Raw genomic sequence first — 15,162 nt, forward strand, 5'->3', positions numbered from 1 at the left:
CCCTCCCTCCCTCCCTCTCTCCAGCAGAAATGCAGATGAAACATCCAGCAATCAGGCCCATCCTAGCTAATAAAAGGCCATTAATATCACCTGTCAACTCTATCTTTAGAAGATCCAAAATGAGAAAGCGTGAGACAAAGGGATATGTGGTCTGGGCCTGCTCAACGATCTGCTGGACATCTTGAGGAGAGGAGGAGTGTGTGTGTGTGTGTGTGCATAGGATGACAGAGGTATGTTTTCAATGTTTGAAGATAGGTAGGACATGGGTTGAGATTTTCTCCCTCTAATAAGTTGTGTGTGAGGCTGATAACTGATGGGATTATGAGGTTTAGAAACAAGACGTACTTATATTGGCTCAGGTTTGGAAGAAAACAGTGTTTGGAAGAAAACAGTGACCACAAAATGTATGTATGGGGGGAAATGTCTTTCTTATTAAATCAGACATTAAGCTCTATGGCCTATTTGCAGTACATTACTGTACTGCATACTTCCAACTACTACTACTACTAATGTGTATTATTGCATCAGTACACGCTTGTACACGGTTTGAACTCTAGTGCATTCACTGCTAAATTGAAGGTATGGAAATATCAGAGAGGTTTGATTTTGGGTTAAGCTACATTTCATCCCTTTAAGCTTTTAAGGGTCTTTAGTTTGAAATCAAAGCAATGGGGAAGAACTACGGTTACAGTTTAAGACAACTAACGTCAAGCCACAAAATGAATCACACGGCAGGCAAATGCACAACCATACACACAGAAACCTAAAGAAACATACGTACATTTGACCAATATCGGACTGAAGAAAGAATAAAAACTGCCCATGTGTGAAAAAGCACAAGCTGACACTAAAGGTCTGACGGATATGCTCCGATCTACAGTGCACTGGGTCGTAAAGCAAGCCCGGCCTGTGAGTGATGGCGTTTACCGTAGGTGATGGCATGGCATTCACTATCTGTTTAATGTAAAGCACGTTTGCAGTCGGCACGGACAGAGCTGCAGAAAGGCAAAATCTGAACGGAAAAAGGTGGCACCCTAATGGGGAGGTGAAAGGCATGAGGCCAAGTGATGAGAGGTGCTTCATGCGGAGCAGAAGTGTATCGAGGCCTCGCCTTTGAACTCCCGGGGCCTCTAATTGAAACAGCATTGCGGGGGCCACGGCAGAAGATCTGGATCGCATTCGCCGGCCGCTTTTATTCAATTGTGCTCATCAGACGGGGGGCGGTGGGGGGGGGGGGGGGGGCATGTCATGTCCGAGCTTCTCTTTCTCCTCGCGGCTATAAGTCATACCCTCTCCTTCTGTCCCCCCCCACACCCCACCCCGCCCTCCACGACGTGTTGCCATGCGCCCCCTGATGGGGTCGGGGGGGTGGCAGGCAGCGGCTTCAAACGGGGGCCCCTGAGTAAGCCCAGCCTGGCCATGACCCCCCCCCCCCCCCCCCACGTTTGCCTGGGGGGCCTCCCTTGACACAGGTCTCTGTCCTGCACTCCTTCTAACCTGGTGCTTGAAAGCCCCCACCTCTTCACACACCCCCCTCACCCCCACCTCTCCACACCCCCTCTCCAAGATTTACTTTGAGGAGGAGCGTCTGCCAGGGTCTTCAACCGTGCACTTTCTAATTCAAACAAATGTTGCACCGGGGTCGAGGAATTACCACGGCGTCACAAGGTGTTTCAGATGGCTCGCAAGTGTTGAGACGATCATCAAAAAAACAACCTGCGCCCACAACTGAACGGGACGGTCGTCTGGTTTAACTGCGGATTCACTGATAAAAATACAAAACATACGATCAATTCTGTGTATCGCTGCACGTTATCGGACAACACTGTTGTATATGTCATGGCGCCTCTTCCCATTTTGCGCCAGAGTGCCCGAGTTTTCTCTAAGGACCCCTAATCAGTGTCACACACACGTGTGCCTGTCAGGGACTTTGGTGGGGCAAACATTTCAGGAAGCAGGTGCCGCCCAAGGGTATCCTAGTGGCACGGCATGCTGGTGACACTGCAGTGACACACACACACACTATCACACTTCCTTCAAGGAAAAGGTGGCTGTTGGTTTACGGGTACAAACGGACCACCCTTCGATCTGACCCTGAATCCTCGATGATGTGATGATGTATGATACACACACATGCTTGTACACACACACACACACACACACACACACTGGCACAAAACGGTCCGAACACACATTAGCACACACGCAAACACAATTGTTTGAAGCCAGCATTGCAGGATGTTCATCATCCTAATGACTCCTTTCCTTTTGGTTTTCGTCATTAGGTGAGGTTATTACTGTAAGTTCCAACAAAGAGATGAACATCAAATAAAAATGGCCCATGTGACATGATTCAATTATCTATTACTGATAACATGTTGAAAAGACAGTTATTTGGAACATTCGAATAATGTAACTGAACAATAGCTATGTGTGGTTAATATAGAAAAGTCAACAGCTGAATTGGCTTAATTAGCTTCAGATAGGCTAATAGTAATAAAATGTGTCTTTATTGGCAAATGACATGCCTAAAGCCCAAACCCGAACACGTGTTTGTATATTCAATGATTGAACGTGGAAAATCCCACCTAGGATTATGAGTGGATCTCAATATTATTGGAGGGTGGGACTACCACCAGCATGTGTTCATTCCTTCCTCTTTGGACTCGCTGCGAGCCAGGTACACTATCAGTGCAGTCTACAGCTGAAGTGTCACAGGCAACTACACAGCGAAGTCAATTTGCAGGAAGTTTCTCCGACCTGAAACGGTAAGTTGGAAGTTCGGTTTCGTATTTGACTGTTTGATAGACAGTATAAGAGTACATATCTTACTGAATTCATTAGTCGCTGCATAAACATGGTATTAATGCATTAGTCGCTTTAAAATGGTACCTTTACAGTCGCGCGTCCCACGAGGAATGTGGATGGGCAAATTAGGAGATGAGTGTTACTTCCAGTCGAACGGTTTACGTATTGACATTGACGTATACTGATTATTCTTAGTTATTTAAGGTTAGAGCTGAGCATAGTATTTGTATCACGTGCATCTGTGTTTAGTTTATCTACTGGCCCATTGGTCCATTCATGAAGTGTGTGTATGGCTCTGGATAAGAGCGTCTGCTTAATGACTAAATGTATGGTCAAGAGAGCCAAAATTATAATAAAAAAAAGTGTATTCTGTTTTAGGCTTTGCATGATATGGCCATTTACTTTTACCGCATGGTCTTGTAAAATGTATTAATCTATGCGTGGTAAACCATCCTATTCCACTAAAACACATCCATTTCATATTTGTCTGTTGGCAATTATGCCCCACTTTACTGAACATCTGCTAGGATTACATTGGACAAGTCATATTTTCTATGTATTGACATCGACCATACTGATTAGTTATGAAATGAGTAAGTGATGTGTTTCTTGTTTGGATTTAATGTGATTTGGAGTAGCCTCCAGTCAGCATACATCTTGTGTCTGCCCACGTACTCCGCTCCCCTATAAACATAATCCACACAGCTGGGTTCCTGGTCCCTCTGTTGATGCTGTAGCTAGTAAACAATGATAAAGAGATGCCCGAAGTGAGTGGGAGGGAGGGAAGGAAGGAGGGAGGGAGAGATGAGAGGGGAAGGGAGACGAGAGACTCGGGCAGGGGAAGGGAAGCTGGGACTAGTTTTCCACTATGACGCCGGTCAATGGATTTTTTTTCTACTCTCTTAGTCTTGAATGTTCTTAAATGTTGGTCAAATTTGACACACAAAACGACTATGGCTGAAGACACTTGGGTGACAACACATTCCAAACTTTACTAAACAATTAATTGCACATCATCAGCAGAAAATGAGCTAAAATTCATCTGATGAATGCCAAACCTGGTGATTTTGACAAAGAAAGGAATGTTTACTACGTTATTTGGGACACTCACGTTTTTCATGTTGCTCTGGACAGAGCTCGGTGCCACTGTGATTATACATCACATACAAAAACCAGACAGACACACCTACACACACACGCACACTCACACATGCAGCAAGTGTAAACAGCGTGTGATTGATAGGGGACCCCGCCCTGACTGTTTTGTGTGTGTGTGTGTGTGTGCATGCTGATCCCTTCCGCAGGCTTGTTCCTCCAGACCCCATGATGAGTTACTACATGGATCCAGTTTCCTCCTACCCAGCCCTTCACCCCTATGACCGTCTGGGCGCGATGGTAAGACCCCCAGCCGTAAATCACGTGTGTGTGTGTGTGTTTAAGCCCACTTTAGCCACCTACCACACGCGTCCAGGAGTGTGCAGGAGAGTGTCTGCATGGGTAGGACACACCACTGGAAACCCCTTAGCCCAGCGTAACACCAGGTCATGGTTTGAGTTAAGTTGTAGTGTTTGGCGTACCCTGCAATACCAATGTCCAACATCTGAGCTCTGGGTTGTGCCAGGAAGAACTGGACTAGAACAATGAAAAGGTTTTGCTAAAGATGAGAGGAATAAAACAACCCCCAATCCTGAATTGAGTCTCAGGCAGTTGCTCCATATTGGTGTGCCTAACCACCTAACCCTACTAGCAGTAAGCCCTAACAAATGGACCTGGATATAGAGTGTATTGTGAACCACAATCGTAACCAAGTCTATCTCAAGCCCCAGCATCCACCTAACCCGTTCCTTGATGGGCTATATCGCCCAATGTTTGTAAGCACACCCAGTGTTGGTCCCCACCAAATGAAAGGGCAACCTGAATAAAGCTTGCGAGATCAGAGGAACGAGGGGACATTGGGATTCCTGTCAGGTGAGCCATGAAAGGTGCAGGGCTAAGAATTGCTGGCAGAAATGCCTCCATTTGTATGCAGAATGGAGGTCCATTAGAGGAATAGGAAGAGGTCACATGCAAATAGGAACCCAGCCTGGCCCCCGAACAAAACACGGCGAGACAGAGCGCCCCGCGTCCTAATTGGCTCAGGTGGTCGCGCCCGCCTTTGAAATTGAGATGACTGTTAACGGGGCCCGGCCCAGGATCCAAAGGTGAGGGAGGGTGCGGGGGGGGGGGATGCGGGGGGAGGGGGGGTGCGGGGCAGCTCTCTTTTTCCTCCATGCATCTGCATGAATTAACAGCGAAAAATAGGGTTTGATGTTTTTTTGTGCCATGTTTGAAAACACGTGGTTTGTGTTCCTGCCAAATGGGACGACAAACATGGGGACTGTTTGGTCTTTGTAGTCTGCCCGTCTGCTGTCACGCATTTATCCGTCTTCAGCCTCGCGATTGGTTCTTGACATCACCAGCCAACCAGTTGGTAGTATGATTTCCCTAAAAAGTTCTGATTCCCAATAGTTTTGACAAGCGGTTACAGGGATATATCAACTTCACATGCTTTAGGGATGTTTAGCTTATTTTACTCGAGACAGCCTTATCAAATCCCATATGACTACCATTCTGCCCCACCCTCCGACCCCCACCAGTACCACCACCAGTGCTCCCTGATTGCATCGTCATAATCTGTCTACGTAACCCCAGAAGAGACCCCCTCCCCCAGCCCCTCCCTCTCCATACTTCCAGACAGCAGAGCTCACAGCTGATAAGCCAGGCTACGCTCTAACAGGGGGCCCTTATCAGATTGGCAGTCTGGCACCCCCGTGCTAGCGTGGTCCCGGGGGGTTTGTGGAGGGAGGGTAGACAGAAGTCCATGGTGGGGGATACAGGGGCCACTGTTGGATCAGGGACCTGAGATACTCTGCTCTGGTCCTGATACTGTCTAAACGCTTCGGTGCTCCCAGCTACCGGTTGTTGACTCAACGTCAAGTGGGTATTCTGACATGTTGTGGGAGTGTTATCAGAGTCTGAAAGTTGAATACATTTCACAGTTTTTTTTTTTTATATGGTAAGTGCATACTGTCACCCTGTACAGTTTCATATAAAGTAAATAAGTCTAACATAAAGTCACTGGCCATTCTTTTTCCAGTCCAATTTGGACATCCGTTGTTATAGATTCCTAAAAGTATGATGATAATTGTTCAATAACAGTCTAACACAATGTGAACTAGAGAGGGTACAATTTCTGGGGACATTGTGGGATGTGCTGGTGTCGGTTGCAGATGGCTGCGTTTTTTAAACTTAAATTGTACAAGTCATATTTGGGTAATTCAAATAAACATGCATTCCTATTATGTATGAAGATTACATAGATCAAAAAGCAGACATTTGTTGCTGCTCATTTACACTTCCAAAATAATCAGAGTGTATAATGAAACAGTCTATTGTTAGCCCTGCATGTTTTCAGATGTTTATCTGCTCCAAATGACACAAGCTTGAGTTTAATTACATTATTTAATGTGACATTATTACTCACTGTACATGCAAGTCTTGAATTGCTTATATGCATGATGTTGTGACGTTAGGCTAGCACTGAGGTCGCTTGTGCCACAAAAGGCACTTTTTTCACAAAAACGTAAACTCCTAAACCATGCAACAGAACGTAAATAAAAAAAACAAGCAACGCAATCGGGACCAAGACGAACATTTTGACACCGGCATGGTCTATGTAGTACAAATAATGAGGGATCCTTAGGAGTGGGAAAATAATAATAAATAAAGAATAAACATATGTGAGAGAACAAAGGTTGTGCCCTTGCCGAAGCCAAAATACACCCAATAATCCATGTTTATGAAACGGCACACAATATCAATCAAGTTAGAAAGTGAATACCTCAAATGAATTATGATGATTAGATGGTTTTGGTGAAACTGATATGAGATAGAAGGGGGGAGTTTGGAAATACTTTTCAGAATAGTATTGCTGATGGGCTGCATGTTATCGCTTTCATCTACAAACACAATCATATCCCGCTCACTTATTCATTCAGACGTCCAATTTTTTATGCAAACCTTGTGGTGATAAACAGGATAAAACACTGAGGCAAAGATAAACCAATAGAGTACAAATTTAGCCTCCGTCTTATCTTTTATGGGAACCATAAAACAAAAAAAGCAACACAGCAGCACCAAGACCTCTTAGGTGAAAGGGCATTTTTAGGGCTTCAAATTAATTTAAAAATAACTTTTACAGTGCTTGACAAATAATAATCCAACTTCAAACTTACTGTATATTCTACCTATGTCTGAGTATAATTCAATCAAGCACGGTTAAAGTTTTAAATTTGCCCCTATGTTGCTTCTTTGAACCAAACCTGGTCAACTATGTATTGTACCTCCACAGAGGCAGACTGGAGGCCTGGCGGTCGGCTCCCAGACCCAACACCCTGGGGTGGTCCATCCCCAGCAGCACTACCCCTCCCTGCCCCTCTACCCCCAGGATGTGCCCCTGCAGGAGGTACCCAACGGACATGACCTCTGCCACACCGGTAAGCCCTGGTTTTGCTATGGCAACAATGTTTTGGGGAGGATACTTGATTACGTGGTTTATAGACGCTTAACTGTCAACATGCTATATTGTACAACTACTGTATCTTTTACCCAACATAGCTGGAAGGTTGTAACCGGTTGTCCAACATCAGTGGAGCCAAACAAAACATATGTATGTCAAAATATTTGAATGGGAGCCTATCCAGTCACATGGTGGGCTTTTCAAGTGTGTGCTTGTTTGTACAGAATGTGTATGCAGCACAATATGTTTGCTGTGTACCTTAGGATAATCTGCCTCCGCATGAGTCTTGAGTAGGTCTCACATACGGACTGTTGCCAGAAACGGAACTCCGATTGGGGGGGGGGGGGGGATTGTTCATTGTGAATGAAGTGTTCGATGCAAACAAAGGACTTTGTGTGGAAGGGAATGGCAAGTGGACAAGTGAACTGTGAGTCACACACATGGGCCCACACATCCACACTTGTGGCAGCGTACATCCACACACACACACACACAGTTTACCCCTCCGTTTGGAACCAGTCTGTCTTCATTCAGGCACATGGGTTTGAACACGCGCACACACACTTGCTGCATTGTGAGCCCTGAGGCCTACCCCCTGTGGGGCTCCGGCTCTCTGGGGAGATTGGTGAGGTTGACCCCGGGGCAATGCCTTTACCAGATGCCTCTTCCTCCTCATCCTCCTCTTCTCCTCCCCGGGGGGATTGGCTTCATGCCCCAGATATTTTCGACCCCTCAAAACTCTTCCTTCTTACGTTTTTTTTGGCAGTTTATTTAAAAACGGGAACATTCCTTCCAGTGCGTTTGCGACTGCTGGACTGGCCTGGCCTCCTCTCTGAGTGTGATTTATGCCAAGATAGGAAGGGGAGGGTGGGGGGGGGGGTACTGGGACACATGCCACGGAAGAGGGTTTGGGTGGGAGGTGGGGGTCAGGGGCGCTCGGGGAACCGTCTTTCCTCCGTCACCAACGACTCCCCCGCCCCTTCCACTTGCACCCACCCCCCCGGCTGGATGCAGGGGGCACGGCTCTGGCCAAAGGGCAGCCGTCTTTTTCCCAAGCCTCTGACTGTGTCTCAGGAGACGCATCAGTGCATTCTGGACTCGAGGATTTGATAGGATTTTCTGATGTTTGTTGCTGGAGACACACTCCTCTCTGAGTCTCCTCTGGTGGTGCTTGTGTTAAACCATTGAAATAAATATTGTCCAAGTGAAAAAGAATGTCCGGGGGATGACCTCCCCCCCCCTTCCTTCTTCTTCTCTCTTTTTTTCTTTCTTTCTTTCTTCCTTTCTTTCTTTCTTTCTTTCTGTCTCGCTCTCTCGCACTCACTTGTTTTCTCTCTTGCTTTCTCTCTTGCTTTCTCTCTCTCTGTCTACACTCTCTCTCTCTCTCTCTCTCTCTCTCTCTCTCTCTCTCTCTCTCTCTCTCTCTCTCTCTCTCTCTCCTCTCTCTCTCTCTCTCTCTCTCTCTCTCTCTCTCTCTCTCTCTCTCTCTCTCCTCTCTCTCTCTCTCTCTCTCTCTCCTCTCTCTCTCCTCTCTCTCTCTCTCTCTCTCTCTCTCTCTCTCTCTCTCTTGATCTCAAGACAGCATATCTGACATTCAACTGTCTTTTTTCAACGGTCTTTTTGCAACCGCCTGTAGATACCATTAGAGTCATTTTGCTACCCCAAGGAGTATCATCTACATATCTGTGCTGCCACCGAAGGTGTAGCGCAGCCAGTGAACTGAGACAAATGGCTCCACTAACCTCAAAACCAGAGCAGTAACCCCTGACACTGTCAGTGATTGTCTCCACGCCCTGGAACCGTTGGTGGGACACGTTTGGCTTCTCGAACTGAGACATGTTGACCTCCTTTATTTCGCATGCTACTGCTGTTTGAGGTCAACCTCTGTTTACAATCAATTTGAAAAGAGGCCTGTGGTCCTTTTCGGTAGCCTACATCATACTAATGCCACATGCTCTTTCCCTGGCGTGTACATTGAGGCTTGTTTTTGCTGAAGTTGTCTTTTGTGCACCTTGGCTCAGAACACGTTTACTATACATGACGTGAGCTGGCCTTTCATATTTTACAGCCCAAGTCCCAGCACACAATTAATCAATGCCATATTTCTGCCGATGGATGTTTGCTTTGGTATATTTTTTTTTTCATTTTCAGAGAGCCAGTGCAATTAAACACAGATTGACTGGGCTACCTCAACAGATTGCCCAGATGGCCTTATGGAAAATGGTCACCAATGTTGTTGGTGCCTACCCACCTAGAACTTAAAATGTAAACGGCCTATAAGAAAGCTTTTTGTGTTTTTTTTATATCCTCAGCTAATACAAACAAGACCCATCTTGCCTCAGGAAGGATTTCATGTTGTTAATACAGGCACAGGTGCACTTAGCAAATGACATTGAGAATGAAAACCTTGATCCTTTGCAAATCCCATCTAAATCACGGAAGCCGTAAACAACACACAATCTGAGTCTAGTTTAAATTCAACAAAATTCCACACAAGCAGTCTGTCGGGGAAACCTATTGAGTGTGTTTTCAATGTAAAGTGTGTGCACCGTCAGAGTCGTGGAAGCAGATGCAGGGAAGTTGTATGTTCAAGAGGCCATGGCACGTCTGGCCTTGAGCTCACTGTCACACACACTGCTTCCTGACATCTGCCATGCCACTGCTGTGTTTACAGGAACCCCGCTCCTCTCTCCAGCACCCTGGCCACTCTCACCCTGCTGAGCTCCGTCACAAACGCCTACTTAAGAGATCCACTGCACACGCGTGTGTGCGCCAATCCTGACATGTTGTGTACACTCACATGTTCTCGCAGACAAGTGTACGCGAGAAATACACACATTCTTCTCACACACACACACACACACACACACACACACACACACACACACACACACACACACACACACACACACACACACACACTAGAGCACCTAACCTTTCATTCATTAAGTTCGCACCCAGCACATATTGTACGACTATATGCTCCCATTCAGTAAAAAGCTCACTGACACACACACACACACATCCAGTCTTAGGCACCCATGAGGTCACTGTACATTTGTATTTCATGTATTTGCACGTTCACACACAAACACACACGCGCACAGCTGTGATATGGCACTCAGGGACCACTGGACTGTGTTTTATTTGATGTGATTTGACAGCTGGGCAGTGAGGGAGGAAAAGGAATGAGGGGATCCGGGGGGGGGGGGGGGGGGGTCACTGGCCCAGGGTTGGGGTGGGCGGTGGGTCTGAGTTGAGGGAGGGGAGGGGTTTCGCCTCTGATGAGGGGCACGTCCTCACGGGCGCAGGCCCATTTTTTATTTCTAAAAGTAAACAGGCGGCCTGTGGGGGTCTGGAGGTTATGGGAAAGGAGGAAACAGCGATGCTAATCAGGCCTGAGCACACTTCCCCCCCACGACAATAAAACAAAACAAGAGGAGGGGAGGACGGAAAAAGGAGAGACAGAAAGAGAGAAAGAGAGAGAGAGATCTCTAGAGGTGGAGCCGGCCAATGCAGCTTCAGTCCGTCACCCCCCCGGTCCGCCGAGCCGTGACCCGTTTTTGGTGACGTCAGAGTGGTTGTAGCACAGATGTGACAGGGAGTCTCTAGGTGGCACAGTCACTGGGTTTACAGTTAGTCAATTTACGTATTGCAAATGCCCCCCCCCAGGACATTTTAGAAAATGGACTCCATTTGTATAGCGCTTTTCTATATGTGGCACTCAAAGCACTTTACATTTGCCTCTCAATTCACCCATTCATACTCACACCCCAACAGCGGCAGAGCTACCATGCAAGGCGCTACATATAAACATATCATTACAACCCAGAACAAATATGAAAAATCTCATCATCTGCAGCAATAAAGTGACTAAAAAGATGCCACGGGAGTAAGAAAAGAATTGTGGAACATTGGTTCCAATGTACTAAGTCTGCAACGACATCACATTCTGTGGGACTGCAGGTACGGCCAGTTCATCCCAAAGTTGCACTTAGGCAGGTCTCAGGGTACACCTCCTTTGTGTTGAGTAAGGAATGGCACTGTCTTGGAACTCTTGTGAGTGTTGACACGAGCATTTTACCAACCCATAGAAAATACTTAATTTAAGAATACTTAATTATTTCTTTTCTTTTTTCCTCAAACTTCAAAGATCTTTCAAGTTCCCCAAAGGATCCAGCCTTTTTTCTTTCACTCCACTGACTCTGAATGAGTCAAATTAAGAAGAATTAAGGGATGTTGTCTAGTCACAAAGACGTAGGGGCTTTCCTGTAGTAGTGGGGGGATGGAGTGATTGAATTTGATCAGTGAGCTCTGGAGGCAGAGAGGGAGGGAGGGAGGGAGGGGAGGAAAGAAGGAGGGAGGGAGGCCTGTGAGGCTACGAGACTCAGAGGGGGTGGGGATAATTGAATTATCTGCACAATGGAGTGATGGGGGGCACGTGGTGGCGCTAATGGAGGCAGAGATGTCCTTTTTAGCGAAGCTAATTGTTCAGAAAGAGCAGAGCTTTTGTTCGGAGAGGCCCCCAGCACCACCCCCTGCACGCTCAAATGCACACTGTGCTGACGGAGTGGAGAAACACGCGCACACACACACACCTAGCTGGATTCCCCACTGTATGCTGTGATCTCAGCAGGACTGCATCCATCCTGTGGCATCCCCAGATAACAGGCGCTAAACAGGAGAAACAAAAAGCGTGCGTCTGTGTGTGTGTGTGTGTGTGTGAGAGTACCTAAGTGGTTCCCGTATAGACGAGGGCCGACCCAAGGGTACCACTGCATTGAGAACATGCTTTCCCAACATAATTTGCTTTTAAATGAACATATTGTAAAGCTTAACATCGAAATGACAGAGGGTTACAGAAGGGAAATTCAGTGTTAGCATGTGGTAAAATGTACAGGATTTCTCTCAACCAAGGCTAAAAGTTGATTTGCCTAACATGGATATTTAACTTATCTCAGATAGTTTCTCCCAAATTTCCATACAGTACACTAAAAAGCACACAATTGAAAAATGTATGAATAAAAGATTTTCCTAACATATTTTATTCTATGTCAGATCAGTGGAGGTTTTACCCCAGCTAACACCGTTTAGGTGTCAAAGCAAAAAAAATCTATGGGCTTCTGGATGATTTGCGACAACGCTAACCTCTCAGCTAGCTGTCAGTTGACCCTGTGAGCAGCAGGTGCACCAGTTCCATGTGTGGATTAGGGATGAGCAGTCAGACATCGCAGATGTGTCTCTCAGGCAAACGTTAGCAATGGCATCACATCTAGAGTACGGCTTCAGCGCATGAAGCGCTAACTGTCAGAGCTATGGTAACAGCATTTGCCAGGTGAGAAATTGGAGACAGTGAAAACCAAGCTCACATGTTTGCTTAGATATGGGACAAGGCTGTAAACGAAATTGGTTATGCAGCCTCTCGAGTTTCTGCCAAACTCTTTTTTTTTTAAAGGCTGTTTTTGCCAACTAGAAACATTATTTTACTATTGAGCCAAAGACACACAGGAGCTGTTTGTTTATGAGTGGTGTCGCATATTAAAGATGATAAAGGTGGAGGGGGCCTGCTAACCCTAACTCCTCACCCACCTCAGAAAGAAGAGGGGGGGTGGTGTCTGGAAGGGGGTGGGGGTGGTTTGATGACACGCACCCCCATGGAAAAGCCCACTAAGCTCCGGTCTAGATATTAGTCAGCAACCCAATTAGGTTTTAATGGCTGCCCTTAGGCACAAAAGGACCCAGCCTGTCCTTTTAAGAGTAGATACAAGGAGCTCATTAAGACAAAACAAAGAGGTGCAGTCAGAGAGATGGAGTGAAGGCGAGAGAGTAACTGAGGTGAAGCGAGAGATACCCCCCCCCCCCCGTCTCCTTGCATGCCTATACCCCCCTTCGATGGCCTCTTGCTGGGAGCAGACCGCAAAACCCACAGCCCCTCTCCTCAGACGTTGCCACGGCAGCCACTATCTGACAAGTGAAACCTGATTCAGGGCAAGCTAATGGGGACTGTAAAGAATCCCTTATTTAAAAATCCATACATAATCAATACTCCTGGCTCCTCAGTCCCATTTGAAACGACATACACCAGCAGAATCATATTCCATGCATATTAGAATGCACCATATTGACTTGGCTAACAAGGTTTCTTTTGTGGACATAGATTGGGCAGATTTGGGGAAATTATAGAGAATGATTAAGGATACATTTGTTGGATGGAACCAAGCCTACTGTGTGATTTATAGCGCTGCAATGTTTTTAACAAATTAATATTCTGTTAGTCCTGCCAGTTGCCATATTTCCTCCAGTAATAGTGCCTGGGAGGTAGTTGCCAACATTGGTGCGTTCCACAAACAGCACACTGACCTGCATGGTGAATTGCAGTGACAATCTGTTGCCATGGTAGGTAATTTGCGACTGGTCGTTTCAACTGGGGCCTTACTAGTCCACTCCCTCTCCCTTGATATGAATTCCATGTCTTTCTTGCACAGGCACATACAAATATGATGTTCTTATCGCCCCTTATTAGAGTAGGTAACAGGCCAGAGTCACCCTTTCCTTTCAAATGAAATGTATTTGTGGCGCTACATGGGGGATCGACCCACTGAAACAGGCATATTTTTGTTTACTTTGTTGGTTACTTTTAAATGTGTTTCTGCTATCCTCATTTTCCCCTGCACCAAAGGGCATATTTGAATCCTGAGCATTTGGTTCAAAGGCGTCATCCTTTTTCACAGATCCAAGTGAGTAGTTCTGTTAAAACCCAAGCTTGTAGTTTATTGATCAGTACAAGGTGAACAGGAAATACTCTGGGGTGTTTATGAGGGCTGGTTACAAGTTATAGGGACGCTTGGACTTATGCAATTGGACACAGACGGTTCCCTTGGCCCATGACGCTCTCTATGTACTGCTGCCCCTTAAGCTACAGTTGTCAAATACTGTTAATGTCACCTTTTTCTGTTTAGACTACCTTCAAAGCACTGATGAACTACTGATTTATCTAAGCAAACATGAATAAAGGGCATTTATTCAGCCGTAATGTTGTGGGCATTTAAGTCAAACTTTTACTAAATAAATCTTAGTTCCATAATTGCAGGTTTTTCAACTCACTAAACCAATCCAGGCAATTTGGAAAGCAACACAAACACTCAAAGGATTCTCAACCATCTATGTGTCTAAAGGAGTAGGTACTACCGTTCAAATGTAAGGAGAAACTGTGAAGGGAACAGTCCGTGCGTTGTCGCCTGTGACGCGCAGATATAATGTGTCTGTATTCTCCCAAAGACAGAGGGCAAGAATGTAATTGAATTGTGAATCACTCTCAGTCTAAACGCCGCCCATTCAGTTGCCTTGTAAGCTACATGCGCGCAGTAGAGGACAGATACGCCCTGACGGTGGTAGAGGGAGGGAGTGAGTGAGTGAGAAAGAGAGAAGAGAGAGAGAGAGAGGGAGAGTAACGGAGATCGAAAGAGAAGTTAGTTCAAAATAAAATAGAATTGTGGTGTAGTTCAATTGAGGCGGGAGGGCAGGAGAAACGCAGAATTGCCAAGCCAAGCTTGTTGGACAACATAGGGAATTTTTTTTATATAAATTATTTCGGAACTATTGTTTCACAGAACATAGACCGCACGCAGCTGTATCAAATAAATTGATCTGATGGTCATGACGGCAGCTGTCGATATGAAACCGACGTTAACCATCATTAAATCTGAAAAAATGGACGGTGAGTAAAGAAAATAGTGTATTACACGAGGCGAACATTAGCCTACAGTACTGTTTTGAATGATGGCTGTACAATTGCC

The 15,162-nt window shown here is 46.0% G+C and overlaps 1 protein-coding gene across 2 annotated transcripts in view; it reads left to right on the forward strand.

The window, feature by feature from the left end:
- Window positions 1-2,629: 2,629 nt before the first annotated feature.
- ets1 (v-ets avian erythroblastosis virus E26 oncogene homolog 1) overlaps window positions 2,630-15,162 on the forward strand; it is a 33,840-nt gene continuing 21,307 nt past the window's right edge. Inside the window, exons 1-3 of one of the 2 annotated variants that reach the window (XM_047035252.1) lie at window positions 2,630-2,768; window positions 4,113-4,203; window positions 7,199-7,343. In XM_047035252.1, coding sequence (XP_046891208.1) covers window positions 2,641-2,768; window positions 4,113-4,203; window positions 7,199-7,343 — 364 coding nt within the window. In that variant the 5' untranslated portion in view covers window positions 2,630-2,640. Of the gene's footprint in view, window positions 2,769-4,112; window positions 4,204-7,198; window positions 7,344-14,710; window positions 15,084-15,162 lie in introns of those variants that run through there. The other variant, XM_047035253.1, reaches the window with a different exon arrangement.

Source organism: Hypomesus transpacificus, chromosome 15 (assembly GCF_021917145.1).
Source record: "Hypomesus transpacificus isolate Combined female chromosome 15, fHypTra1, whole genome shotgun sequence".
Classification (NCBI taxonomy): Eukaryota; Metazoa; Chordata; class Actinopteri; order Osmeriformes; family Osmeridae; genus Hypomesus; species Hypomesus transpacificus.